This window comes from Neoarius graeffei, chromosome 6 (genome assembly GCF_027579695.1).
Source record: "Neoarius graeffei isolate fNeoGra1 chromosome 6, fNeoGra1.pri, whole genome shotgun sequence".
NCBI lineage: Eukaryota > Metazoa > Chordata > Actinopteri > Siluriformes > Ariidae > Neoarius > Neoarius graeffei.
Window position 1 is genome coordinate 106,462,543 of NC_083574.1, and position 27,466 is coordinate 106,490,008.

At 44.5% G+C, this 27,466-nt stretch overlaps 1 protein-coding gene across 2 annotated transcripts; it reads left to right on the top strand.

Moving 5' to 3' along the window:
* Nucleotides 1-26,034, top strand: slc30a4 (solute carrier family 30 member 4). Of its 2 annotated transcripts, XM_060924296.1 has the most exons (9): nucleotides 1-205; nucleotides 16,026-16,146; nucleotides 16,257-16,625; nucleotides 16,751-16,897; nucleotides 16,979-17,132; nucleotides 17,228-17,423; nucleotides 17,724-17,829; nucleotides 24,274-24,408; nucleotides 24,888-26,034. In XM_060924296.1, exons 3-9 carry the CDS (start codon nucleotides 16,397-16,399, stop codon nucleotides 25,040-25,042), a joined length of 1,122 nt encoding a protein of 373 aa, XP_060780279.1. In that variant the 5' UTR covers nucleotides 1-205; nucleotides 16,026-16,146; nucleotides 16,257-16,396; the 3' UTR covers nucleotides 25,043-26,034. The 2 variants fall into 2 exon arrangements, with proteins under 2 accessions (XP_060780279.1, XP_060780278.1); XM_060924295.1 differs by having other exon boundaries at nucleotides 16,026-16,625.
* Nucleotides 26,035-27,466: the final 1,432 nt, after the last annotated feature.

The following is a 27,466-nucleotide window of genomic DNA, read 5'->3' on the forward strand; positions in this document are numbered from 1 at the left end:
TGACGCAAACAGCCTGCCAAACCGAGAGCGAGCGCGATAATAACTCCGTCCGCGTGAGTCCTGTAACAGTGTGCTGGCGGTACTGAGGTGTGTGCAGCTGTGTGCAGCTGTGCTAGTGGCGCTGAGCTGCGACATGGCGGCGTTTACGCGCCTGTAATCTGCTGTCAGGACTCGCTCCTTTCACTTCCGGGATGAGGGACGGACGGTGAGTGTGTTTACTGTGTTTGGCCTCGCGCCTGTCAAACAGCGGCACTGACTTTAGTTTCACACTGATGAGGGAGGGGTTCATCTCACTGAGGCTCACTCTCATCTCACTCTACATCTCACTGAGGCTCACTCTCATCTCACTCTCATCTCACTGAGGCTCACTCTCATCTCACTGAGGCTCACTCTCATCTCACTCTACATCTCACTGAGGCTCACTCTCATCTCACTGAGGCTCACTCTCATCTCACTCTCATCTCACTGAGGCTCACTCTCATCTCACTGAGGCTCACTCTCATCTCACTGAGGCTCACTCTCATCTCACTCTACATCTCACTGAGGCTCACTCTCATCTCACTGAGGCTCACTCTCATCTCACTGAGGCTCACTCTCATCTCACTCTACATCTCACTGAGGCTCACTCTCATCTCACTGAGGCTCACTCTCATCTCACTGAGGCTCACTCTCATCTCACTGAGGCTCACTCTCATCTCACTCTACATCTCACTGAGGCTCACTCTCATCTCACTCTACATCTCACTGAGGCTCACTCTCATCTCACTCTACATCTCACTGAGGCTCACTCTCATCTCACTGAGGCTCACTCTCATCTCACTCTCATCTCACTGAGGCTCACTCTCATCTCACTGAGGCTCACTCTCATCTCACTGAGGCTCACTCTCATCTCACGCTCATCTCACTGAGGCTCACGCTCATCTCACTGAGGCTCACGCTCATCTCACTGAGGCTCACTCTACATCTCACTGAGGCTTACTCTACATCTCACTCTACATCTCACTGAGGCTCACTCTACATCTCACTCTACATCTCACTGAGGCTCACTCTCATCTCACTCTACATCTCACTGAGGCTCACTCTCATCTCACTGAGGCTCACTCTACATCTCACTGAGGCTCACTCTCATCTCACTGAGGCTCACTCTACATCTCACTCTACATCTCACTGAGGCTCACTCTCATCTCACTGAGTGGTAATTTCACAAAACTCACTTTACTGAAGACATTTAAGATTCTTTATAAGATAATTGCACGGGTTTGTGACGGTTAGCGATTGGCTTGTCTATTCCAAATATCGCGATACTACACAGTATCTGTGATTTGAAGCTCAGTGTTCACCAAATATTGCGATACTAACACCATCTGTCTGACTGACTGGTGTGCTGCTATTTCAGAATAGCGTTTTTAAAGACAACACATGAGAAGGGGATGTTGGTGAAGAGTAGGGAGGACTGAAAATGTGTAGAAAGTGTAAGGAATATCCAACTCTATAGAGTCCTGAATGTGGGGGGAGTACTGATTGTGTACGGGTAATGACTGTAGGGGAATACTGAATGTTTGTGTCGGGGGGACTAAATGTGTAGGGGTACTGATGTTCAGGGAGTACTGAATGCAGGGTACTGATATGTACTGAATGTGTGGGGGTACTGATATGTACTGAATGTGTAGGGGAGTACTGAATGTAGGGGTACTCATGTTCAGGGAGTACTGAATGCAGGGGTACTGATGTACTGAATGTGTAGGGGAGTACTGAATGTAGGGGTACTGATGTTCAGGGAGTACTGAATGCAGGGTACTGATATGTACTGAATGTAGGGGTACTGATTTTCAGGGAGTACTGAATGCAGGGTACTGATATGTACTGAATGTAGGGGTACTGATGTTCAGGGAGTACTGAATGCAGGGGTACTGATGTTCAGGGAGTACTGAATGCAGGGGTACTGATATGTACTGAATGTGTAGGGGTACTAATATGTACTGAATGTGTAGGGGAGTACTGAATGTAGGGGTACTGATTCAAGATGTTTGTCATGTACACAATAACAGACACAGCGGTTTATTATTGGGTAATGAAATTCTTATTTTGCAACTACCTGACCAAACTATGCTTGCTTATACACTGTGTGCACAATTATTAGGCAAGTGAGTACTCTGACCCTACCATTATTTTTATGCATGTTTTCCAACCGCAAGCTAGATACACTTGAATGCTAATTGGATTTAAGCATTCTCAGGTGGTATTTATTTGTGTAATGAGGGAGGGTGTGACCTAAAGTCATTAATACCCTATATTAAGGTGTGCATAATTATTAGGCAGCTTCTTTATCTCAGGCAAAATGGGCCAAAAAAGAGATTTAACAGACACTGAAAAGACAAAAATTGTAAAATGCCGATCAGAGGGATGCAGCACTCTTGAAATAGCTAAGCTATAGAAATGTGAGCACAGAACAATCAAACATTTTGTTGCAAATAGTCAACAGGGTCGCAGGTGTGGAGGTGTGGAGAAGAAAAGACACAAATTAACCGCAAAAGACTTGAGAAGGATTAAACATGAAGCTACCAGGAACCCATTATCCTCCAGTGCCACAATATTCTAGAACTGCAACCGACCTGGAGTGTCCAGAAGGACAAGGTGTTCGGTGCTCAGAGACATGGCCAAGGTAAGGAAGGCTGAAACACGACCACCACTAAACAAGACTCACAAGTTGAAATGTCAAGATTGGGCCAAGAAATATCTGAAGACAGATTTTCCAAAGGTTTTATGGACGGATGAAATGAGAGTGACTCTGGATAGACCAGATGGATGGGCCCATAGCTGGATAACTAATGGACACAAGGCACTTTGACTCCGACACCAGCAAGGTGGTGGAGGGGTAATGGCATGGGCTGCTATTATTAAGGATGAGCTAGTTTGACCATTTCAGGTTGAAGATGGACTTAACATCAACTTCCAAACCTACTGCCAGTTTCTAAAAGATACATTCTTCAAGCAGTGGTATGGGAAGAAGTCTGCATCATTCAAGAAGGCCATGATTGTTATGCAGAACAATGCACCATCACATGCACCCTAGTACTCCACTGCTTGGCGAGCCCACAAAGGCCTTAAAGATGACAAAGTAATGACATGGCCCCCTTCCTCAGCTGACTTAAACCCTATTGAGTACTTGTGGCCCCTTCTTAAGCATGAGATTTACAGCGAGGGAAGACAATACACCACTCTGAATAGCATTTGGGAGGCCGTGGTTGCTCCTGCACAAAAAGTTGATCGTCAACAAATCAAAAAACTAACAGACTGGATGGAAGGCTCATGGCAGTTATTGAAAAGAAGGGTGGCTATCTTGGTCACTGAATATTTTTGAAATGCTAGAAGTGTTTATTTGTTAATTCTGAGTTGTTTATTTGTTACACTGAAAATTAAAATAAACAAGTGAGATGGGAAACTTTAAGCTTTTCATTTAGTTGCATAATAATTCTGCACACTAAATGTTGCCTAATAATTCTGCACACTTGTATATTCCCCTGAGAAGGCCTAAACTCCCCTTTCCTTTGTTAATCATTCTGATTTTAGGTTTATTAACAATTTGGATTGACTGAGAGCACTGTATTTGTTCAACGATAAAATTAATCATCAGGAATACAACTTGCCTAATAATTGTGCACACAGTGTATAAAAAGAAATGTATATAAAATATAAAGTTCATATGCAATGCAAAATATAAAAGTAGAATGAAAATAAACGAAGATAACATAATTTTAAAAAAAAGGCAAACAATGTGCAAACATAGAGGTAGATATACTGTGCAATGTCTTGTGAAAAATTGCTAATATAGCGGTAGATGGTTATAATCCGTGGCTCAAAGCCTGATGGAAATATAGAGGTAGATGGTGATTATAATCCGTGGTTCAAAAGCCTGATGGCCTGGAGGTAAAAACTGTCAGTCTAGTGGCCCTTTTCCACTACCCTTTTTCAGCTCACTTCAGCCCGACACGGCTCGCGTTTCGACTACCAAAAAACAGCACGACTCAGCTCGCTTCAGCCCTGCTTAGCCCCTAAAACTCGCACCGTTTTGGAGTGGGGCTGAAGCGAGCCAAAGCGAGCCGAGTGAGGCTGGGGGCGTGAGCAGGCACTCCCCTGTGCACTGATTGGTGAGGAGGAGTGTCCTCACATGCCCACACATGCCCCGCGAGCACGCTGGGATCTGTAAACACCGTAAACCCGGAAGAAGAATTACGAGAATTCCTGAAGCCTTATGCGCCTCGCCTCATCTATACGCTCTTGCCAGTACCTGTTGGCGTTGTCGGTGACAACAAGCCACAGAACCAAGACCAGCAACACTAACGACTCCATGTCCATGTTTATTGTTTACTATCCGGGTCGTGAGACTACCGCTTAAAAGCTCACTGATGTCACTGTTTGCGCTGCTTAACGACATCACGTGACATCCACCCACTTTTGCTAACTCCACCCAATGTGTCCACCCACTTCCAGCCAGCACGGTTCAGCGCGGTTGTAGTCGAAATGCAACTCCAACAGCCCCGCTCAGCTCGACTCAGCACGGCACGGCTCAGCCCAACTCAGCCGCGTTTGTAGTGGAAAAGCGGCATTGTAGTCCTTGCTTTCACACTCCTGTAGCGTCTGCCAGATGGTAGGAGCGTGAATAGTCTGTGTTGGGGGCGTGTCTGGTGCCTGATGATGCTCTGTGCCCTTTTTGTGACCCGGGTGTTGTAAATGTCCTGTAGTGGGGGGAGGACAGCTCCACAGATGAACTGTGCCATTTTAATGACACGCTGGAGAGCCTTTCTGTCCTGAGTTGTGCAGTTCCCGTACCACACAGTGATGGAATTTGTCAGGACACTCTGCACCTGTAGAAGTTGCTGAGGAGTTTGGTGGACAGTCCAAGTTTCCTCAGCTTCCTCAGGAAGAAGAGTCTCTGTTGAGCCTTCTTGATTGTCTGTTGTGTGTTCTGTGTCCAGGTGAGATCCTCACTGATGTGAGTTCCAAGGAATTTAAATGTTTTCACCCTCTCCACCTGTGTCCTGTTGATGTGTAGCGAGGCATGCTGGTCTCTCCTCCCCTTCCTCAGGTCAATAATCATCTCAGGGAGTACTGAAAGTAGGGGTACTGATGTTCAGGGAGTACTGAATGTAGGGGTACTGATGTTCAGGGAGTACTGAATGCAGGGGTACTGATATGTACTGAATGTGTAGGGGAGCACTGACTGTAGGGGTACTGATATGTACTGAATGTGTAGGGGTACTGAATGTCAGGGGTACTGACTGTAGGAGTATTGATGTTCAGGGAGTACTGAATGTAGGGGTACTGATATGTGCTGAATATGTAGGGGGTACTGATATGTACTGAATGTCGGGGTACTGACTGTAGGGGTATTGATGTTTGGGGAGTACTGAATGTAGGGATACTGATATGTACTGAATGTGTAGGGGAGTACTGAATGTGTAGGGGTAGTGATTATGTACTGAATGTGTAGGGGAGTAGTGAATGTAGGGGTACTGACACGTACGGGTACTGATATGTACTGAATGTGTAGGGGAGTACTGAATGTAGGGGTACTGATATGTACTGAATGTGTAGGGGAGTACTGAATGTAGGGGTACTGATATGTACTGAATGTGTAGGGGAATACTGAATGTGGGATACCGATATGTACTGAATGTCGGGGGTACTGACAGTAGGGGTATTGATGTTTGGGGAGTACTGATTGCTCAGAGCCTAACCTAGGGCGCGTAATACGCGATAATACGCATTTTTTATCTGTCTGTCGCACATCCACTTTTTGGGCGCGAGAGTGATATCGCGTATCTGTTCATTTTGTGGCGCATTTATAAGTAGAGCGTGTAGTCACGTTTTACTGAATCTTGTGCGCATCAATTTGTCAGCACCCGCTAGCAAGCACTGCGGTAAATACAGCGTTGTTTACACACCAATCGGAAAATATCGGAAAGGACCGAAGTATTCCGAATGGTTTATTTAGCGGGTAAAACAGTTTTGTGAACTATTATATCATTGGTCACTGAACCGGAAGACAGTGTATCTCAACCAATCGTGTGAAGTGTTTTAAAAATACCCAAAAGCACATGGCATATCGTTCTGTCTCATCCAAACATAACATTCAGAGCCTCCAGGATTTCGCGATTTGCAACATCAACACAAATTCAACCAATCCCCGCGAATTCAGGGCGGTGTTGCAATTATATCCAATCACCGCAACTTTCCCGCAAATCTGACCAGTCGTTGGCGTTGTCTTGCGGTGACGTCGACAAACTACCTTCCGCCTTACTTCCGTGTATACGTTCAAGAGAAGCAGTATGCGCGCAGTGTTGCCAGATTGGGCGGTTTTAAGTGCATTTTGGCGGGTTTTGAACATATTTAGGCTGGAAAACGTCAGCAGTATCTGGCAACACTGCATGAATAGGCTTAAATTCTCTTACTGAAAGTGTGTTATGTTTACAGTGAAGGACTGTGCGCACTTTGTTTTTTAACTTAATACAAGAAATTAATGGATGCCAACATTTTTGCCAAAATGGTATTTTATTTTCCATTGTTTAGGCAGCTTCAGCATCATACTGTGAGATTCTGTTCAAATTGTTTTTTTCTTCTATGAAGCCTGAGCCATTTATTTTATTAGTTTATAATTATTGTTTAATTTAGTCTTCAGGAGAGACTGCCTGCACACAGTACTAGTATTAAGTTTGTTTGTTTTTTTTCTTCCATGAAAGCTGAGGCATTTATATTATATTTGAAGGTAACTTCATGTTGTGCTGTGAGGTTCTCTGCACTTTAACTTTTGAACCAACAGGTGCATTTGGATAAGTAAAGCCTATTTTTCTGCATTTTTGTAGTCCTGGTAATCTTACACATTCTACATGATTGCTAGTTTTTTTTTTAGTAATTTGTTTAATTTTTCTTGTTGAAAGTTCAATTTAGTATTATGTTAATGATATTCTAAAAGTAAAGATTAATAAAACTGTTCTGTTTATAGGTGTACTCTTGAAAATATCTACCAATGTATTATTTTTTCTGTCCCCACTAACTGGAACAAATGAGGGATATTTTTACCCATGTTAATATTTTCTGTCCCCTGTTTCTGCGTTTACATCTACAAAGGGAAGTTGCCAGAGTATTAGCTTGACCCACTGACTGAATAAAACACAGCACTGTTTTCTGTCGTCTCACGCGGCTCTCTGTCAGAGGCGGGGCCTCCCAGCATGTAGCAGTTATCCAGCCAGGGGATCCACTGAATGGGGAAAAGACAACAACACGGTGCTCCGTTGTACAGACCATAGGTGTAGAATTGGGTGTGGGCGTGTCCCTACCAATATTTCTGTTTGAAGAAAAAAAAATCCTGCTCCGTGCGCGGTACACAAATGGTTCCTGTAGGTTTCCACTGGGCGAAACCACACAAAATTTGCTCATGAATATTCGCTCTGGGGGGCGTGGTCGCAAAAACAGCAAGCAGGTTTGGCTACCGTGTCAATTAGCAAGTGCGGTTGCAGTGCAGTGAGCGGCTGCTAGCTAGCAAACTGTCCTTGAGGAATGTAGCATTAGATTAGCTCGTAAAATGAATCAGTTAACAACAGTTTGTATTCAGTGTGTAAAAACGACAACATATGAATATGACTGTTTTCTGAGTTTGTGTGGCGTGTAAATAACAATCCGACTTGATACCGACAACAACTGGTGTTCATTAAGGTCCCAAAGACATTATTAAATCATATCAGATTGTGCTGATGTTAGCTAATATTGCACCGAGTCTTGCTTGTGAAGTGCCTGCAAACTTTAGCAGCCCGCTAACCCTGAATCTGAAGCGCTTCAGTTCAGACCTGCAGAGCCCTGACCGAGTTCGGGGAACATGGCACATGTAAACAACAACAACCCAATGGTGATGTGGACATTGTTCGAGGCCCAGACACCTTTTAATCAAATCAAACATTTTCACGTAATAAGCAGAACAACCTCCGCCTTCTGGATCAGAAATGTTTGGTGACTCCGCCTCTTTTTTTGAAAACGTCACATACTCAGTCCACACATCCGCTGAACTGATTGGTTTTCGAGGCGGTTCATTTGAAAGCTGGAGGCCAAAAACTTTTCTCTGTAGAACCCTGTCCCACCACCCCCCCACCCCGGCTCAAGAAGACAACAAAAGGGCAATAATATAACAACAGCCAATCAGAATCCAGATACAACAGCCAATCAGAATCCAGATACAACAGCCAATCAGAATCCAGATACAACAGCCAATCAGAATCCAGATACAACAGCCAGTCAGAATCCAGATACAACAGCCAATCAGAATTCAGATACATTCTGTTGCCAAGTAAAATTGTAACCTTTCAACGTATCAAATAAGTTGTTGAGCCCTCGTGCTGTTTTACTGTTCGATCAATCACACATCAGCTTAAACTGGCATTCTAAACCAGTTAGAGATCCCACAGAAGAGAGCGACTCCCCCTGCAGCCTCATGGAACGCAGTGTTTAAGGCTCCGGATGGGTTTTATTTCCATTTATGAGGGAAAGGAAAAGTCTGGCCTTTGGAGAGATGATGGAGACTCTTTTGGTGGAACACAACGGAGCAAAATATTGTGATCCTCTAATGTTGACCTGAAATTGGCACCACTGGGGGTTGGCATTGGGTTTTTGTCCCCACCAGTGTTAATACCAAACCTGCGCCCTTGCCGACATGTTATCTCGTTCTAATTGTTACGTTTATCTAAATGACAGCTGGCAATACGTTGTTACTTTGCACTTTGTTTATCTGGGTGCTAATCTTTGAGAAACTGGATTGGCAGAATGTCGCCTGTGAAGAAAAGAATGTCTTTATTACCCTGTGCCAAGTTAATATTTACTGAAGTGCAGTTTTTAAGAGCCACAGATTTTATTTTATTTCTTGTTTTTGTTGAGTGGTTTTGTTTGATTGTTTTATTTCTTTAAGTTATTTATTTATATTTATATATTTTTTACGTTCCACTGTTGAATTGAATTAGTTGACTTAATTAAAAAGTTTACTGTTCTTTGAAAGGGTGTATTTGCATGATCATTATTATTTTACTAGTGGCATAAAATTGTCTTGAAAAGACGTCAACAATAATATCGTTTATTGCAATAATTTCTGAGACAATATATCGTCCAACAAAATTTATCATGACAGGCCTACCGAATGCAGGGGTACTGATATGTACTGAATGTGAAGGGGAGTACTGAATGTGGGCGTACTGATATGTACTGAATCCTGCACTCTTCTGTCCCCTCCTGTGGATGAATATTAATCTTTATTCATTCAGCACGTGAATATAATCTCCACTCAGTTATGATTCAGCTGTTCGTCTCGAACCAATCCAACAAACCATTAAATGTAACGAGAGAAACGATTTAACACGTCCTGGATTTGAAAAGGTTCCTGATCTTTAGAACTCGGTCACAGAGTTTAATGATGTAATGAGAAAATGTTTCCCACCAGTGGAGTGGAGCTGTGAGGGGATGAGGATGGTGCAGGGATTCGACTGCTTCAGGAGATAAAACTGCTCACCACCATCATCATCATCGTCCCCACCACCGTCGTCCTCCTCCCCACCGTCCTCCTCCTCCCCACCACCATCGTCCTCCTCCCCACCGTCCTCCTCCTCCCCACCACCATCATCATCCTCCCCACCGTCCTCCTCTTCCCCACCACCATCATCGTCCTCCTCCTCCCCACCACCATCATCGTCCTCCCCCCCACCACCACCACCACCATCCTCCTCCCCACCACCACCGTCGTCCTCCTCCTCCCCACCGTCGTCCTCCTCCCCCTCACCACCACCATCATCCAACATTACATTTTCCCTCAGGAGCTCAGTTTACTCACTGCTTTACAGACAGTGAAAAATTAATAAAATGACTGTAAGTGGAGGAGATGCAGCTTTAGATTCTCCTTAAACCCATCCAGGTCATGGAGCACTCTCGGGTCATCAGGGAGAGAATTCCAGAGTTTGGGGCCAGAATAACAAACTAGATCTTCCCCGCTGTTTAACCAGTGTGTGTTTGGTCTGAGAGCCTTCACTGGAGCTTATCTTTTTATCCTGCTGCATTCTGAAGGACAGAAACATGCTACAACACGCACAGCTTTCCACTCTGGAGGATGTGAGTCATGTGGCCCCGCCCTCGGCTTTGTCTCAGGTGACGGGACTCAAACAATAAAGCAGCTTTGAAGGTTCCACTCAGGATCTGAACCGTAGGGTTTTGGTTTGACAGAAAAGTGGTCAGAGCCTCAGAGTAACATCAGCACCGGGCTCAGTGAGGACGGACCGAACATCTCAGTGATTGATCAGAATTTACAGCTTCTGTTCATCTCCCATTTCTGTTCTGAGACCTGGGTATCATTTCAAAACATCCAGTATCTGAGGCCAAAACCGTTCATTCCTTGTTATAACCAAAGAACAAACTCGTGACTGTAACCGCTGACTGTATGAGTTTATATAAATATCTCCCCGTGGGTGATCACGGTATGCGGAGTGGATCCGGTGCCGGTGCTGTCGGGGCTCCACAGTGCTGTGGAGTTAACGGGGCTCGGGGAAGCATCAGGTTCCGATTCTCAGAGTTCTCAGAGACGCTGTGTAAATTTCTAACCGACATCACACTAAACCGCTTTCAGGATTTTATTTATTTTGAAAAAAATGTGCTGCTTTTAGTCTACAGGAAACAGAATTTTAATTTATAAAAATAAATTGAGCACTGAAAAGTAGAAAGAGAAATCTGTTTTAAAAAATTATAGTTTTAAGTACAAAATTCTAACATTACGTCAGCTCCATCCTGCCAGTTTATAATTAAACTGCAATTTAAAATTATTTCAGAAAAGCATGTTTTGACTTTATTTAACAATACGTGTTAATGCCATAAGAGAGGCTTAACGAGCCTCGCTTAGGTGTTGATCACTAACCGTTATTGAGAACGGTGATCAAAGGATCGATAAAGGGACAAAATGACTGCTGACATCATCGGTGAGTTGCGACACATGAATGAAGTGAACGGTGAAGATTTAGAAAACGTCGCGAGTGGACAGTGACAACGATACACCGGTAACCTCCGTTATTTATCATCACAGACGAAGAGAACTTTATTTCCCCACAGTGAAGTCCTGCTGTAACCCCATTATGCTCTCAGGCTCCATCTTTCCGCACGTCTCCTTGCTGTCGTTCTTCTGCATGCTTCAGCATGAACCTGAGCCCAGATCACAAACACTCAGAAGGAAGTGATGATGAAATCCATATCAATCACAGTTGTGTTTCCGAGAACACTGTTACACACCCAGAGAGGAAATGATGCTGTGGAAACAACCAGAATGTTGAAAGTGAAATGAGTCACCTCTGTTCATCCAGTGACCTCAGACAACCCTGGAGCTGAGCTTCCTCCAGCTGGCATCTACTGAAGCAATGAAAGAATTTTCAGTGTAAACTCTTCCTCACTCCTCCTGTCCTCCTCCTGTTCTCCTCCTCCTCCTCTCAACGTCGGTGGGTTTTTCCACACTTGTATCTCAATGTGATGCTGAACATCAGTAAATATAAACAAGTTCTTCCTCCTCCGAGTCATGTGGTTCTCCGCACAACAGAAGATCTTTAATGGGAAGATTTCCTTATTGTTATTCCAGTCTGAGAGAGAGAGAGAGGGACGTTTCAGGACTGAAAGTGAATCCTGAACCTGATGAGCACGCTGAAATCCACAGCGTGTTTCATGAACGTGATTAACCGTGTTCTTTCACAATCACGGCTGTGTTTCTGTACACACGCTGGAGTTTCTAATGCTGTATTGCAGCGTTTCTCAACCTTTTTTCAGTCACGGCACCCTTCAGAAGTATGCAAATTCTCAAGGCACTCCTATATAAAATATACGCAGTCACACTGACCATACGCTGACCCCGGCAGTGACGTTGTGACATGGGAAAGGAAGCCGTGTGACGCCTGCGAGTGTTTCGGGGGCGGTGCCTCTGTTGACAGCGCGGAGCTGGAAGTTGATCGTGCTGAATGTCGCCAGCTGCGAAGCCTTCACCTGGGCCTATTAATAGGACTTTGTTTGTGTGTGATGTGCGCCGTGAGTGTTAGGCTTCACGTTGGCCATGGGTTTGGGCTTGGTAATTTGTATTTGTTAAAATTGTATGAATTCCAGTAAAGAGCATGATTTTCTGTTTTGAGTGCCTTATTTTGGGTTTGGGGTTATTTGTTTGAGTCAGAATGTAACATAATGGGGGCTCGTCTAATTGCGATTTTGATTAGTTTCTGTTTAGTTTATTTAGCCTAATTAAATAGATTGGGTGAGTATAGGGTTAGTGGGTCCTTATTGGAGTAAGTCTCAAAAGGTAAATAAACTGTGTGCAAATGAATGTGATTTCCCCCTGGTAGGTATAGCGGCGTGTTTCATTTCACACGATGGTGTTCTGCTAGCGGAGTCCAAACCTTTGATGACTTGTTTGAGTTGATGTTACTTGAGCAGTTTAAATCTGCTATTTCTGAACGTGTAGCTATTTACATCTCTGAGCTTAAGGCTAAAACATCTGAAAAAGCAGCGGAATTGGCAGATGAGTTTACATTAATACATAAGAGCAGTTTGCAATCTGTTGGTAAATCTGAGGTTAATATAGCGCAGGGGTGGAATCGACTATTTCCGGTGTCTTCTACGTCGTTGCAAAATCCGGCATCGGACGTGTGCAGTTATTGTCACGAAATTGGGCATTGGAAGGTAGATTGCCCCGCCCTAAAGAAAAGACCAACGCGCTCGAGTGATAAATATGTTAAACCGAATGTATTAGCGGGGCCTTTCCATTCCATCGAGTCAACTAAGCATAGTTTGGGGGAGGGCCGAGGTGTCGCTAATGCCAAGGATTGTTTGCTTTCATATTTGCCTTTCATTACTGACGGTTGTGTTTCTTTCCAAGGTCAACCCACTGTGCCTGTAAAAATCCTGCGAGACACGGGCGCGGTGGATTCGTTCATCTTGCAGTCTGTGCTGCCATTTAATAAGCAGTCTTATACTGGTGAAAGTGTTCTGATCCGTGGCATTGGTTTGAATACTATCTCTGTTCCCCTTCACAGGCTTTATATCCAATCTGATTTCGTGCAGGGGGAAATTATCATTGGGGTCCGTCCTGCTCTTCCAGTAGATGGGGTTCATGTTATACTGGGAAATGCAATTGCGGGGTGTCGTGTTTGGGGTGATGTGCCTGCACCTGTTGTATGTGATTTACCAATTGCAGCAGATTGGGCCCCAAGTAATGAGGAGTTGAGCTTCTCCTGTGCAGTTACTAGGTCAATGAGTGCCGCTGAACCAGTGGGGCCATTTGATGAGCGGGGGGAGAGTTTTAGCTCTGTGCTTGGGGTTCCTGACTTGTCTGACCTACCTTTTCCTTTGTCAGGGGAGGAGTTAAGCAGGGAGCAGGCTGCTGACCCAGGGTTGGCTGGTTTGTTTAAAAACGTTTTGTCCCCCACAGACGCACTGGGAGCAGCGAGGGGATACTTCATGGAAAATGGGGTGCTCTTCCGTAAATGGATGCCACAAGGGGAAGAAACGTCTCTTTATATGTTTAAGAGTTAAATGTGGCTCAGTTTTGACCTTGTGCTCATTTCATTTAATTCTACTTTATTACACTGAAATTTTACTGGTTAAATTCAGAACTGTGTTTTTTAGCACCAACTCGGTTTTACTTTCAGACGTATTCAGTACTTTTCATTCACAAGAGAAAGATATTAAGTGGAAGTTATATTTTCTGTAAACGAAGTGCCTCTGACTGTATCCTCTGTCCATCAGAAATGTCCTCTCTGGAAATCACTCCCCGTGTGATGAGGCTGGAAACGATTTTTGAAGAAAATATTTCTCTTTAGAACTGGAATACTGTATTCTGTTGTTGCTCGGTAAAAAACAGGACCTGAAACAGATGTGAGACACATCTGCAGCAGAGCTTCACATGTGGTTGAAATGTTAGTCTGTCGGAAAGTGTCCTCTCTGGAAAAGCCATGAGGATCATCACTTCAGCGGTTATTACAGTCACCACCGTGTACACACACCGCTGCACAGGACGGGAAAGTTCATCCTTAAAGCCTCGGTCACAACCGGCCGTACGTGCAAAAAACGCGTGAAACGCACGGAGGGCACGCGTGTGACGTGCTGATTTTCGAGCCGCAGACCGGCCGCAGAGGTTCTTTGTCATGTCAAACAAACTCTACGGGCGCTTATGTTTTTTTCAGGTTGCAAGACAAACTTGCGGCCAACGTGCGTCTTTCTCCACGAACCAAAAAACCGCAGCGATTTGGGAAACGCCAAAAAATCGTACGTCCGGTTGTGACCTAGGCTTAACATCCGTCACAGACGTTTCGACAGGTTTACGCTCTACAGCTTTCTGTTGTGGACTATCGGAAAGGTGGTCAGTTGTCGAAACTCGCTCCATGCCTCTTCTTGCCACAGCGACACGCCCAGCACCCAGTATCCGACCTGTAGCTCTGAAACTCTGCGCCGTTCGTTTCCTTCTCAGAACGCAGCATTCTTGGCAGCAAAGAACCACAAAAATCTGAAGTCTGATTTGTGGACTATTGTGAAAATTTCCCCTGATTGTGAAACAGCTCAGATATTTAACGACCATCAGCTGAGTGAAACCTGAACCCCTGTGTGTTAACATGGTGTGTTGCGGAAGCTACACACACACACACACACACACACACACACGCAGGTGACCCGTGTTGCAGCTCGTCCTCTTTATATGTTCAGTTTACAGTCGGAAGGTTGTTAATTCCAGAAGATGTTCAGCTCACTGTCGTTCTGGAGTTGCTGAAGAGGTTTGTTATTGGTGTTTGTTAATATTGTGCGTATGAGGGTACTTCAGAAAGTTCTCGCCCTCACGCAGGAGGAAGATCGTTCTTTGCGTTATTTTTCAACATCACCTCCTTTAACTTCAATGCACTCGGTCCACTGATGTTCAAGCTTCACTGTTCCTTTGTGGAAGAAGGTCACATCCTGAGCCTCCAGTTCCTCCTCATCAGCATGGATGACTTCATCACTGTGAAGATGGAGACCACGCGAGTGGGATTTCAGTTTGGGGAACAGATAGAAGTCAGACGGTGCCAGGGAGGGTGAGTAAGGTGCACGGGGCAACAGTTTACAGCCACATCTGGCTGCTTCTGCCCCCTGTGCTGTGTGGACGGGTGCATTTGTCCTGGAGAAACAGCACGCCAGCTCCAAGCGTTCGTCTCCGTTGTTCTTTGATTGCTTCTAAGACTTGAGTTTTTGTGGACTGTGATCTAAAGCTTTATAGTCTACAGTTACGCCCCTTATTTCCAGGTGAGGAGGAGAACTTTTTGAAGTACCCTCATACATGCTTGATAATTTTAATAAATTTTGTTTTAGGTTGAGTTCACGTAGACGGAAAAGACTGCGAGTTGGCCTAGTGGTTAGCGTGTCCGCCTCTCGACCGGGAGAGCGCGAGTTCTACTCTTGGTCGGGTACCAAAGACCATCGTAGAAATGGTTCCTACTGCCACTGCGTGAGGCCCGACAATACAGACGTGAGTCGGGACTCAAACTCGCATGGTTACCAGAGGACCTGGCCCACACTGCAACCTCAGCTGTGTAACAGGCGAGAGGCCGAGGGTCACTGGAACGGAGCTTGGTGACGTCTGATGAGCCGTGTGAACCGCGAAGGACTGTAGACAGAAAATAAACTGGACTCAAATTGTGAATCCTCCAGAACACTGAAAAAAAAAGAGATTTAAATTTTTGGCTGGATCATCCAGCCTTATTTTGAATAATAAAAAAAAAGTTTCTAAAGTTTTTAATCTTTTAAACTGTACATTTTTATTAAATGGTTAAAATTACATTTTAACTAGGTTTGTTTTGTTCCGTTTTATGGTGAAAATGCTCAGATGTGACATTGATCACATTGTTCTTGTCATGAACGTAAAAACACTCCAGTTTGTTGTCAAGACTAAAGATGATGATGAGGATCTGAAACGTCTGGATGGTTTAACCTGCTTTCTTTTTGAATTCCAGGTGCTTTGGTGTGGATTTTGTTGCACCATGAGAAGGAAACTGGAAGATTCCCTTTCCGCTGTAAATCAAAGCTCTCGGCTGGCGGCGTTGCATCACACGAGCTGATCTCTAATCGACTCTGGTAATTGGTTAATATTTTCGCACCACTCGCGCTCGCTCTCTCTGTCTGTGTCTCTCTCTCTCTCTCTCTCCCCCTCCCTGTCTCTCTGACGATGTCGGGGGCGGACCTAGTGTCCCGTGTGAGCTCTGTGTTCCGCAGGGAGCGAACAGCCTGGGAGCTGAGTGACTCGGCCCCCTTCGATTTCTCTGAAGACCTTGCCGAGGACGAGCCGCCCAGGTTCACCAAGCTGAAGGTGGTGGTGTCGGCCGAGATGGACGAGTACAACGGGTCGTCGCCGAACGGCGCCGCCATCAGCACCTTCCTCAGGACCAGAGAGGACGACGATGACGAATTGCTGCTGGGCTCCACCTCCGAGCTGGAGACGGAGCCATGCGAGAACTGTGTGAAGAGGAAGGAGGACGTCAAACGGCGCAAAGTGATGAAGAAGCTGGTGATCGCCGCTGTGCTTTATTTCCTGTTCATGATCGGAGAGCTCGTAGGTAAAAAAAAAAATAATAATGATGATGATAAAAAAAAACGACAGAAAATAAATATTATTAAGACCCCTGAGTGTGTGTGTGTGTGTGTGTGTGTGTGTGTGTGTGTGTGTGTGCGCGCTCTCCAGGTGGCTACATTGCGAACAGTTTGGCCATCATGACTGACGCTCTGCACATGCTCACTGACCTGGTGGGGATTGTTGTGTCGCTGCTGGCTCTGTGGCTCTCAGCAAAACCACCAACACGCACCTTCAGCTTCGGCCTGCACAGACTGGGTACACACACGCGCACACACACACACACACACACACACACACACACACACACTTCATGTTCTGGTGTGTGTGTGTGTGTAGAGGTGATCGCTGCAGCAATCAGTGTTTTGTTGATCTACATCCTGACTGGCGTGCTGTTGAACGAAGCGGTGGAGAGAACAATCCAGCCCGACTTCACCATCAATGGAGATGTCATGCTCATCACCGCTGCTGTGGGCGTGGCCGTCAACCTCCTGTGTGTACTGCTTTCTGATTGGCCAATGGATTTTTAAATCTGTTTATTGTATTATCACTGGTATAAAGTGTGTGTGTGTGTGTGTGTGTGTGTAGAATGGGTGTTCTCCTCAACCAGTCAGGTCACCTCCACTCCCACTCTTCTGGCCACACCCAGAGGAGGGATCAAGGACGGGGGCGGAGTCAACAGTCTCATGGCAGCTTAGCAGTGCGTGCAGCGTTTGTCCATGCGCTGGGGGATCTGGTACAGAGTGTCGGGGTTCTCGTCGCTGCATACATCATCAGGTTTAAGGTACACACACACACACACACACACACGCACACTCTTCAGGCTCTTTTAAGACTTTTATATTCTGTGTGTGTGGTGTGTTAGTAGCGTGTTGGTTGATTTGTATCCTGATGCTTTGTAGCTTGCTAACTCTGCTTTTTTGTGTGTGTTTGATATTTGAGAGTGTGAAGCCTTCGTGTGTGTGTTGAGGTCCACTCCGTTATGTTATTGTAGCTGCAGATATTTTTACACTTGTACTAGTCAAACATAATTATTTATTTATAATTGAACCTGTGTGTGTGTGTGTGTGTGTGTGTGTTCTAGCCAGAGTATAAGCTGGCTGATCCTGTGTGTACATACATATTTTCCGTGCTGGTGCTGGTCACAACGGTGCGCATCATCCGAGACACTGGGCTCATCCTGCTGGAGGGTAACACACACACACACACACCACACATACACACACACTCACTCCTTTCTTTCCTTCCTCACTTTCTCTTTACCTCTTCTCTCATTCCTTTTCTTATTTCCGTTATTACGACAAGACTCGTACTTGTGGGCGGAGCTATAAACAGTGCCACTCTCTGATTGGTCAAGTCCAGTGTTCACTACGTACTCGCCATCACTGACTGAGGTTCAGACATGGCAGATCTGACTGCTTCTGCTTTTCATCTGACAAAACTTACACCTCAGTCTCTATTTTCACATAATACTAAAGTATTGGCACCCCAGAGGTTTGTTTGGGCATAGTTGGACGAGCGAGTGATGTAATATGTAAGGGTTGTTTTACAATCAGGGTACGCAAGCTAAAAATCACATTTAACACTTATTATCTTCAATATCAAAAGGCTTGACTAAATAAACTTGGTTGTTTATTGTAGCCCTGTGATAGCTCTATTTACCATGCAAAAAAAAAATGGTGATAACGTTATTTTTGGTGAATGTATGGTGATATGTGTCATATTTAGCAAAATTACTCGTGTCATTTAGAAAAAGTGCTTTTTTTGACCACAGGTAGCTCCAAAAGGGATGCACTTACATCATTCTTTATACCATAAAACTAATACAGTGGGGAAAAAAAGTATTTAGTCAGTCACCAATTGTGCAAGTTCTCCCACTTAAAAAGATGAGAGAGGCCTGTAATTTTCATCATAGGTACACTTCAACTATGAGAGACAGAATGGGGGGAAAGAATCCAGGAAATCACATTGTAGGATTTTTAATGAATTAATTTGCAAATTATGGTGGAAAATAAGTATTTGGTCAATAACAAAAGTTCATCTCAATACTTTGTTATATACCCTTTGTTGGCAATGACAGAGGTCAAACGTTTTCTGTAAGTCTTCACAAGGTTTTCACACACTGCTGCTGGTATTTTGGCCCATTCCTCCATGCAGATCTCCTCTAGAGCAGTGATGTTTTGGGGCTGTCGCTGGGCAACACGGACTTTCAACTCCCTCCAAAGATTTTCTATGGGGTTGAGATCTGGAGACTGGCTAGGCCACTCCAGGACCTTGAAATGCTTCTTACGAAGCCACTCCTTCGTTGCCCAGGCGGTGTGTTTGGGATCATTGTCATGCTGAAAGACCCAGCCACGTTTCATCTTCAATGCCCTTGCTGATGGAAGGAGGCTTTCACTCAAAATCTCACGATACATGGCCCCATTCATTCTTTCCTTTACACGGATCAGTCATCCTGGTCCCTTTGCAGAAAAACAGCCCCAAAGCATGATGTTTCCACCCCCATGCTTCACAGTAGGTATGGTGTTCTTTGGATGCAACTCAGCATTCTTTCTCCTCCAAACACGACAAGTTGAGTTTTTACCAAAAAGTTCTATTTTGGTTTCATCTGACCATATGACATTCTCCCAATCCTCTTCTGGATCATCCAAATGCTCTCTAGCAAACTTCAGACGGGCCTGGACATGTACTGGCTTAAGCAGGGGGACACGTCTGGCACTGCAGGATTTGAGTCCCTGGCGGCGTAGTGTGTTACTGATGGTAGCCTTTGTTACTTTGGTCCCAGCTCTCTGCAGGTCATTCACTAGGTCCCCCCGTGTGGTTCTGGGATTTTTGCTCACCGTTCTTGTGATCATTTTGACCCCATGGGGTGAGATCTTGCGTGGAGCCCCAGATCGAGGGAGATTATCAGTGGTCTTGTATGTCTTCCATTTTCTAATAATTGCTCCCACAGTTGATTTCTTCACACCAAGCTGCTTACCTATTGCAGATTCAGTCTTCCCAGCCTGGTGCAGGTCTACAATTTTGTTTCTGGTGTCCTTTGACAGCTCTTTGGTCTTGGCCATAGTGGAGTTTGGAGTGTGACTGTTTGAGGTTGTGGACAGGTGTCTTTTATACTGATAACGAGTTCAAACAGGTGCCATTAATACAGGTAACGAGTGGAGGACAGAGGAGCCTCTTAAAGAAGAAGTTACAGGTCTGTGAGAGCCAGAAATCTTGCTTGTTTGTAGGTGACCAAATACTTATTTTACCGAGGAATTTACCAATTAATTCATTAAAAATCCTACAATGTGATTTCCTGGATTCTTTCCCCTCATTCTGTCTCTCATAGTTGAAGTGTACCTATGATGAAAATTACAGGCCTCTCTCATCTTTTTAAGTGGGAGAACTTGCACAATTGGTGACTGACTAAATACTTTTTTGCCCCACTGTATTTGGTTCCATATCATTGGAAACAGAGTTAAGTTTTAATGTTGAATGCCAGTAAGTTTTCAGACTATTTTGATCAAATTAGTCTGTAATTGTGTCAAAAAAAAGTCCTCTCCGAGACAGCTAATTGTTCAATATAAAATAACATATCTAAAATGATTATTTTCATCCTAAAATGTGGTCAAGATATTGGGACATAAATATTAGAGACGACTAACACAAAGCTTACAGCCTTATATTTAAAAGCACTATGGAAGTAGTGGATTCTGAATTGTCAAAAAAAAAAGTCCTCTCTGAGAATCACTTCATTTGTTTCTCCCAGCCCTGCTTAAAGCTGCACTTCATCTTCTTTATCTTATAGCAGATCACACAAAACTACCATACACACACGTCAAAAACTTACCTGAAATCTGTTCTTTAACTCGTCCTTCACTTAAACACTGGTACAAGAACCGGTTTGAACCAGTTTGAATTTTGGACCCCTGTGACACAAACTTTGTCCCCTGATTGTAAAACAGCCCGTAGATAAACATCTTTAAAATGGAGTATTTTTCAGTTTTTGTGTTTGTATGCTGATTCCTCTTATACCGCAGCACTTTGTCAACAGTTGACACATCACGTTTAATGTCATGAAGCTCGACTCTTGTGAACAGAGTTGTTTACGTTTCCTTGTGGTTTCTCAGAGACGGTGTGTTTTGTTCCGCTGAGGGACTGTAAGAAGTGAGGACAGGAACTGTGTAACTCCTCCTACAAATGTTAAATAAATATCATCTTACAGAAAATTTCACCTTATCGACATTTATTTTTTAAAATCTGTTTATGTGGAACATCCGTGGTGAGCAGTTACTATGGAAACGATACCGTATTAGAGCAAGTGCATTAACATAAACCAGTAACTAATGGTAGAGTCATAATTACACAAACATTTTGGTGTAGAAAATTAATCAACACCTGCTGAGTCAGAGGATTTAGCTGCACTGTGGTATAATTAGCATGCTTGAGAAAGCACACTATTGTTGTTCTTGCGTTTTGTTTTTTTTATTATTCGTTTTCACCCTCTTTTTGGATCCACTCCTCCTCCCAGGGCTTTTGAGATAGAGACGCTGTTCCGACGCTGAAACGTAGAGCCCGGTCTGGAACGGTGTGCTTGTTCAAATGGTTGCGCTACCCCTTGTCGTTCGTCCGGTATTCCCGTTTTTCGGTAAAATTCCGTGCTATTGAAATGAATGGGAGTGATGACGTCATAAGGAGCTCCCCCACTCTCGATGTTAGAGCACGCACAGCAGCAAAAAACATTAAAACTGCGATTTTACAGCCAAATCCATGTTTTAAACCCTGTAAAACCTCTTAATTACATTGAAAAACATATAAAAGCGTGGAGAGGAGATTTCACTGCGCGAAGCGTCTCCCTTCACAATGCTGTGAAAGAGTGTGACGGGCTGAGCCGCGACGCCGACAGCGCGAGCGCGCAGGCCGCCATTTGCCGGCATTTTTAAATCACTGCTGTCCTGTCGCTACATTCTTCATCTGTATAATCTTTGTCTAGTCTCAAAAAGTAAAATAATCCACACTGGCTGTTAAAAACTTCATTTATTGGTTAAAACCTTTTATTACAACTCCGGTAGCAATTTAGCCTGGGCCCGCCCATCCTGTGTGACGCAACACGAGGGCCTGTTGTGAGCTTAGTCTGGCAAGGCAAGCTATCTCCAGCTCTTCCAAGCTCCCGAAAAATCGGGAGCCAATCAACTCTGAGCATCTCCAACAGCCCTGGGTAGAGGCGTGTTCAAGGCAGTGACGTAGTAGAACTGCGACTGGAAGCCATAGATTGTTTACAGAATCTCTGCCGGAAGCGCTTCATTCACTAGAAACATTACGAACATGGAGCAAGTTCTCACTGAAAACGGAGCAAAGAGCAGCCCTGGAGGTATTTATCTTCTTCCTGTTACTCAAGCAGTTTCCGTCGCGTCACATACGTCAGAGGAAAGAGTGATGTGATTGGTTTAAGCTTCGTCACAGCCTTTTCTGGCTTCGACCAGTAGCAAACTGAGGCATTTCAGGGAGGCGGGTCAACCACGCCTTTGGGAAACGGTTGGGCTTAATATCTTTGCCAGACCAAATGCTCACAGAGCTTTGAAGTCGCGTTAGCCAGACTAGTAGCAATTCACTCACCGGGCATTCAAAACGCTCTTCCGTGTCTCGTTTGGAGAAACATGGACTGTTCCACTTGGGGGGGAAAATAGTGTCCCGGGGCAGTCCATTCTGATGGGGGTGTTTTAGGGGGAGGGGGGTCATTCTCCTCATAACGTGCAGTTTGTGTCCCAGCTGTTTTTTTTTTTTAATTAAATGAAGAGATTTCCTAATAAATGTGTGTGTGAAAATAAAGACAATTATGAAATTCTCCCTTGATAAGTGTTAGTTAGGGTCCGGGTTCGAGCCCCGTGGCCGGCGAGGGCCTTTCTGTGTGGAGTTTGCATGTTCTCCCCGTGTCCGCGTGGGTTTCCTCCGGGTGCTCCGGTTTCCCCCACAGTCCAAAGACATGCAGTTAGGTTAACGTGGGGCGGCCTTGGGCTGAGGTGCCCTTGAGCGAGGTACCGAACCCCTGACTGCTCCCCGGGCGCTCTGGTGTGGCTGCCCACTGTGCGTGTGTTCACTGCTTCAGATGGGTTAAATGCAGAGGACGAATTTCACTGTGCTTGAAGTGTGCATGTGACGAATAATAAACAAATCAAATCAAGTTTATTTGTACAGCACTTTTAACAATAAACATTGTCGCAAAGCAGCTTTACAGAATTTGAACGACTTAAAACATGAGCTAATTTTATCCCTAATCTATCCCCAATGAGCAAGCCTGTGGCGACGGTGGCAAGGAAAAACTCCCTCAGACGACATGAGGAAGAAACCTCGAGAGGAACCAGACTCAAAAGGGAACCCATCCTCATTTGGGCAACAACAGACAGCCTGACTATAATATTAACAGTTTTAACAGGTATAACCCTCAACTGTCCTCATGGGGCCATCCTTCACAGGAGTGATGCGATAAAACTCCGACCAGACACAGGGCACCAGGATGGATCAGGCAGGTCCGAGGGGCAGAAGAGGCCAGCATCTCAATCCCAGGATCAACATGTAACTCAGAGGGACAGATTGGGGGGGGGAGAGAGAGAGAAAGAAAACACGTTGTTAGGTATGCCCTAAAAATGACAAGTATTAAATCTGTGTGGTAGGCTCGCAGAGACGAGAGTCTTTACATCAGGCATAACACACAACAATGGCATGTTAATATGGTAAAAAATATATCATGACCTGCTCTGGCTGGATGCTTGATTGGGTGATGGGAGCACACTCCTCAGCAATGATGAGATGCAGATGGGACCCTTAGGCCTGGCCAAGACAATTCAGTTACATTTCACCGGGTCTGGGACATGCGACAGAATGTCTGACGGCCGATTCCCTGCAGGCTACGATAGCCAGTCGAGGTCCCCACCGTCTCCACCAAAAGATTTCCTGTTGACTCCATGTAACTCAGAGGGACAGATTTGGGGTGGGGGGGAGGGAAAGAAAACACAGGTGGTTAGGTATGCCCAATGTCACCTGAATAAGTAGGAACAGTATACATATTGCACCGAGTACAAGCAGGGACTCCGGCAACTAACTATGACAGCATAACTAAAAGGGGAGAGCCAGAAGGTAACACAGGCATGAGGGGCCCCGGGACATAAAGCAGCAGCCACTACACCGTCAACAAACTCGAGTGAACAAGTGAGTGGGGACTGACAGCATCCATACATCCCAGTTTACCAAAACACTCTGTCTGAGGACCCTCCAGATCTACTCCTTTACCTCATAAACACCATTAACAAAAGGCTTGGCTAAACAGAGACCTGAGACTGTTTATAGTTGGACAGAATGGCACCTTTGGGGTTCTGAAAGTAAAAAGTGAACAGATTCTACATCTTGCTTGTACTTGAAATGATGAAAGACTGACAGCACTGACTGCTGAAAGGAAGAAAAAAAGAGAGAGACTGGCCGTGTGATTGGGATTCTAAATGTAATGTGTGAGTGTCCAGTAGAGGGCAGCAGAGACATTTATTTCAACTCCACAAGTCAACTGTCACTCCATCGACCATACTGTATACAATACTGCCGTGTGTGTGTGTGTGTGTGTGTGTGTGTGTGTGTGTGTGTGTGTGTGTGTGTGTGTGTAGGCGTTCCCAGACACCTGAATGTGAGTGTGATGAGGGAAGAGCTGTTAAAGCTGGATGGTGTGGAGTCTGTGGAGGATCTGAAGGTCTGGGCTTTAACTGCTGATCGCACTGTGGCTCTCGCACACCTTCAGCTCGGTGAGACACACACACACACACACTTACTACTTTTGAAGTAAAGCAGGTTTTTTTTCTGATTTTTATTGTCCACCTTGAAAAAAACGAGTTACACACAGTGTTGTTGCTAAGCAACAGTGTAATAATATTGCTATCAAGTGTGTAAACTAGGGGCTAGTTTACACTGCGTTAGCCACTTAGCACATCAGCTAATATTATAATGTAGTATTATCGTAATATAATATTTAGTGTTTAGTAAACGGTTGCTAAGCAACAGCAATGGTCGCACTGCCCTGGCGTTAAATCATTAACCAAATTCTAACTTATAAACAATCATCGAAAATCATGTTTTTAAAGAAATTTAAATGAAATATTGATGTGAGTCAAAAATACTTAGTTTATGTGTATCTTATATTCTGCCCCACCCCCTTATTTGATAAACAGCAACGCTCCTCCCACTGTTCAGGATTTAAAGATGTACTGTGTGTGTGTCCCTCCAGCGCCAGGCAGCGTGGGTAACTGGGAGGAAGTGCAGTCTAAAGCTCGTCACCTGTTGATGATGTCACACGGCGTGTCGCACTGCACAGTGCAGCTGCAGAGCAACACACAGCTCGGCACACAGTCCTGCTCCAGCTGTGTGTTAACCAGTGCCTGAAACACACACACACACACACACACACACACACAGGGCATCTCCTCCCTCAACAGGTTGCTATGCAACAGTGAAAAGCACCAAAGTCTGAGCGAGTGTGTTTTCAGTTTTAGTGAATCAGTCAGAGGCTGTTTTCATTCATGAAACAGTTTTATTATTATTTTCTTCTTTTCACCTTCACACACACACACACACACACACACACACGCACGCACGCGCACACACACCAGTAAATAAACATCTGATAAATAAAGCCGAACTCCACTGCGAGCCTGAACATTTTTATTGGCGTTCAGTTCCTGAGAGCGCGCCACGCTGTCTTGCTGTTCGGTGTGGATAACTCCATCCTGAGTCAGTGTTCATCCTGGATTAGAGTTTCAGCAGATCATCTTTAACTCAAAGCTAATCTGACTAGAGCTTGGTTACGTTTTTTTTTTTTTTAAATGTAATTTAATAATCTTTATGTTTAACTCAAACGTCTGAAAAGAAGTTGAATGTATTTGAAAGTGCAGAGTGTTTTATAAATTCCTTTCCAGTGTCAGCCTTTAATTGATGAATGATCTCTGACGATGCAGAGTTTGAAGTGTTTAATCCGTGTTTGTGTTCCTCACACTCTGTTCATGTGTTTATTTCTAAGTGGCGATGCAGTGTGTGCCTTTACACTAACAGCCCTGTACGTTATACCGCTGGGCTCTGAGCATCACAGCCTTGTATTTTACTGTCTTTATTTTAATTTTTTCAGATAGAAATAGTTTTGTTTTGTGATCGTTGTATATCACCCAAAAAACACAATCTATGCCGATAAATGTTTTTGCTTTAAAACTTATCATTGATTTTTTTTTTTTTAAATGATTTTTGTTGCCTGATGTTCTGCACATTCCAGTAACTTGACCAGCAGTTACTCCTCTCTGTCTGCAGTATTTACATTACAGTTAAACTCCGGCCTGTGGGAGTCGATCAGAGCGCTCCCAAAATAAAGCTCTTTTAAAATCCTGTGCAAGAATCTCTCTGTTTATTTATATTTGTTTTTTATATATTTATTTTTATTTATTTTATACATTTTTTATATATATATATATATATATTTTTTTTTTGTGTGTGTATATATATATATATATATATATATATATACACACACACAAACTTTATATATATATATATATAGATATATAATCTCCAAACAAACACAAGATGGCGCTAACAGTCTCCACTTAAACAGAACATGAACTTTTAATGAACCCTGGTTAGTGTGACTGCTGTTTTCTCTGTGATGGGGTGGAGCTTGTAGACTTCAGGAGGGGACTGAGGAGGAGGAGCTTGTAGGCCCCAGGCTATCAGGAGGAGGAGGAGCTTGTAGACCTCAGGATGGGACTGAGTAGGAGGAGCTTGTAGGCCTCAGGATGTCAGGAGGAGGAGCTTGTAGACCTCAGGATGGTACTGAGGAGGAGTTTGTAGACCTCAGGATGGCAGAAGAAGGAGGAGCCTGTAGGCCTCAGGAGGAGGAGGAGCTTGTAGGCCTCAGGATGACACTGAGGAGGAGCTTGTAGACCTCAGGATGGCAGGAGGAGGAGCTTGTAGGCCTCAGGATGGTACTGAGGAGGAGCTTGTAGGCCTCAGGATGGTACTGAGGAGGAGCTTGTAGGCCTCAGGATGGTACTGAGGAGGAGCTTGTAGGCCTCAGGATGGTACTGAGGAGGAGTTTGTAGACCTCAGGATGGCAGGAGAAGGAGGAGCCTGTAGGCCCCAGGAGGAGGAGGAGGAGCTTATAGGCCTCAGGATGGCACTGAGGAGGAGGAGCTTGTAGGCCTCAGGATATTGGTTGTTAACTGGGATAAACAGAGCTCTTATCTTGTTTCCAAAGAGCTGGCAATAACTGCAATAAAAATAAAGGTGTGTGTGTGTGTGTGTGTGTACACATGTATAGATGTATATTGATGTATAAAACTCCAGTCCAAAGTTTCACCAAAAGCACTTCAGAAAGATGGGGTTTTTCCCTGTTAGTTGTGTGAGGGTTAGTAAGTGGGCGGAGCTGGCAGTACATTGAATTAGCCAATCACAAACTTGATCATATGAAATCACCTCTAGCTACCAGTATTAAAGACACTAGTTAAAAAAAACAATCTTATTTGTTGGCTAGTTGAGCTCAGCTAATGTAGCTAATGGATTATGAATTTGTTTATTTTTTAAAATAATTTTATGGTTCAACTGCTCCAAAGCAGTGAAAAGAGAAGTTAGTGATATCACAGGATCCAGTTTGTGATTGTCAAACTCTCGCGGTTACCAGAGGACCCGCCCCCCACTGTAACCCTAGCTATTTAATAGGTGAGAAGCCGAGGACTACAGAAACAGAGATTGGCGCCGCCTAATGCGCCATACGGTGCAGGAAGAACGTTAGACTTTAGTTTGTGATTGGTTGATCACGGTGGT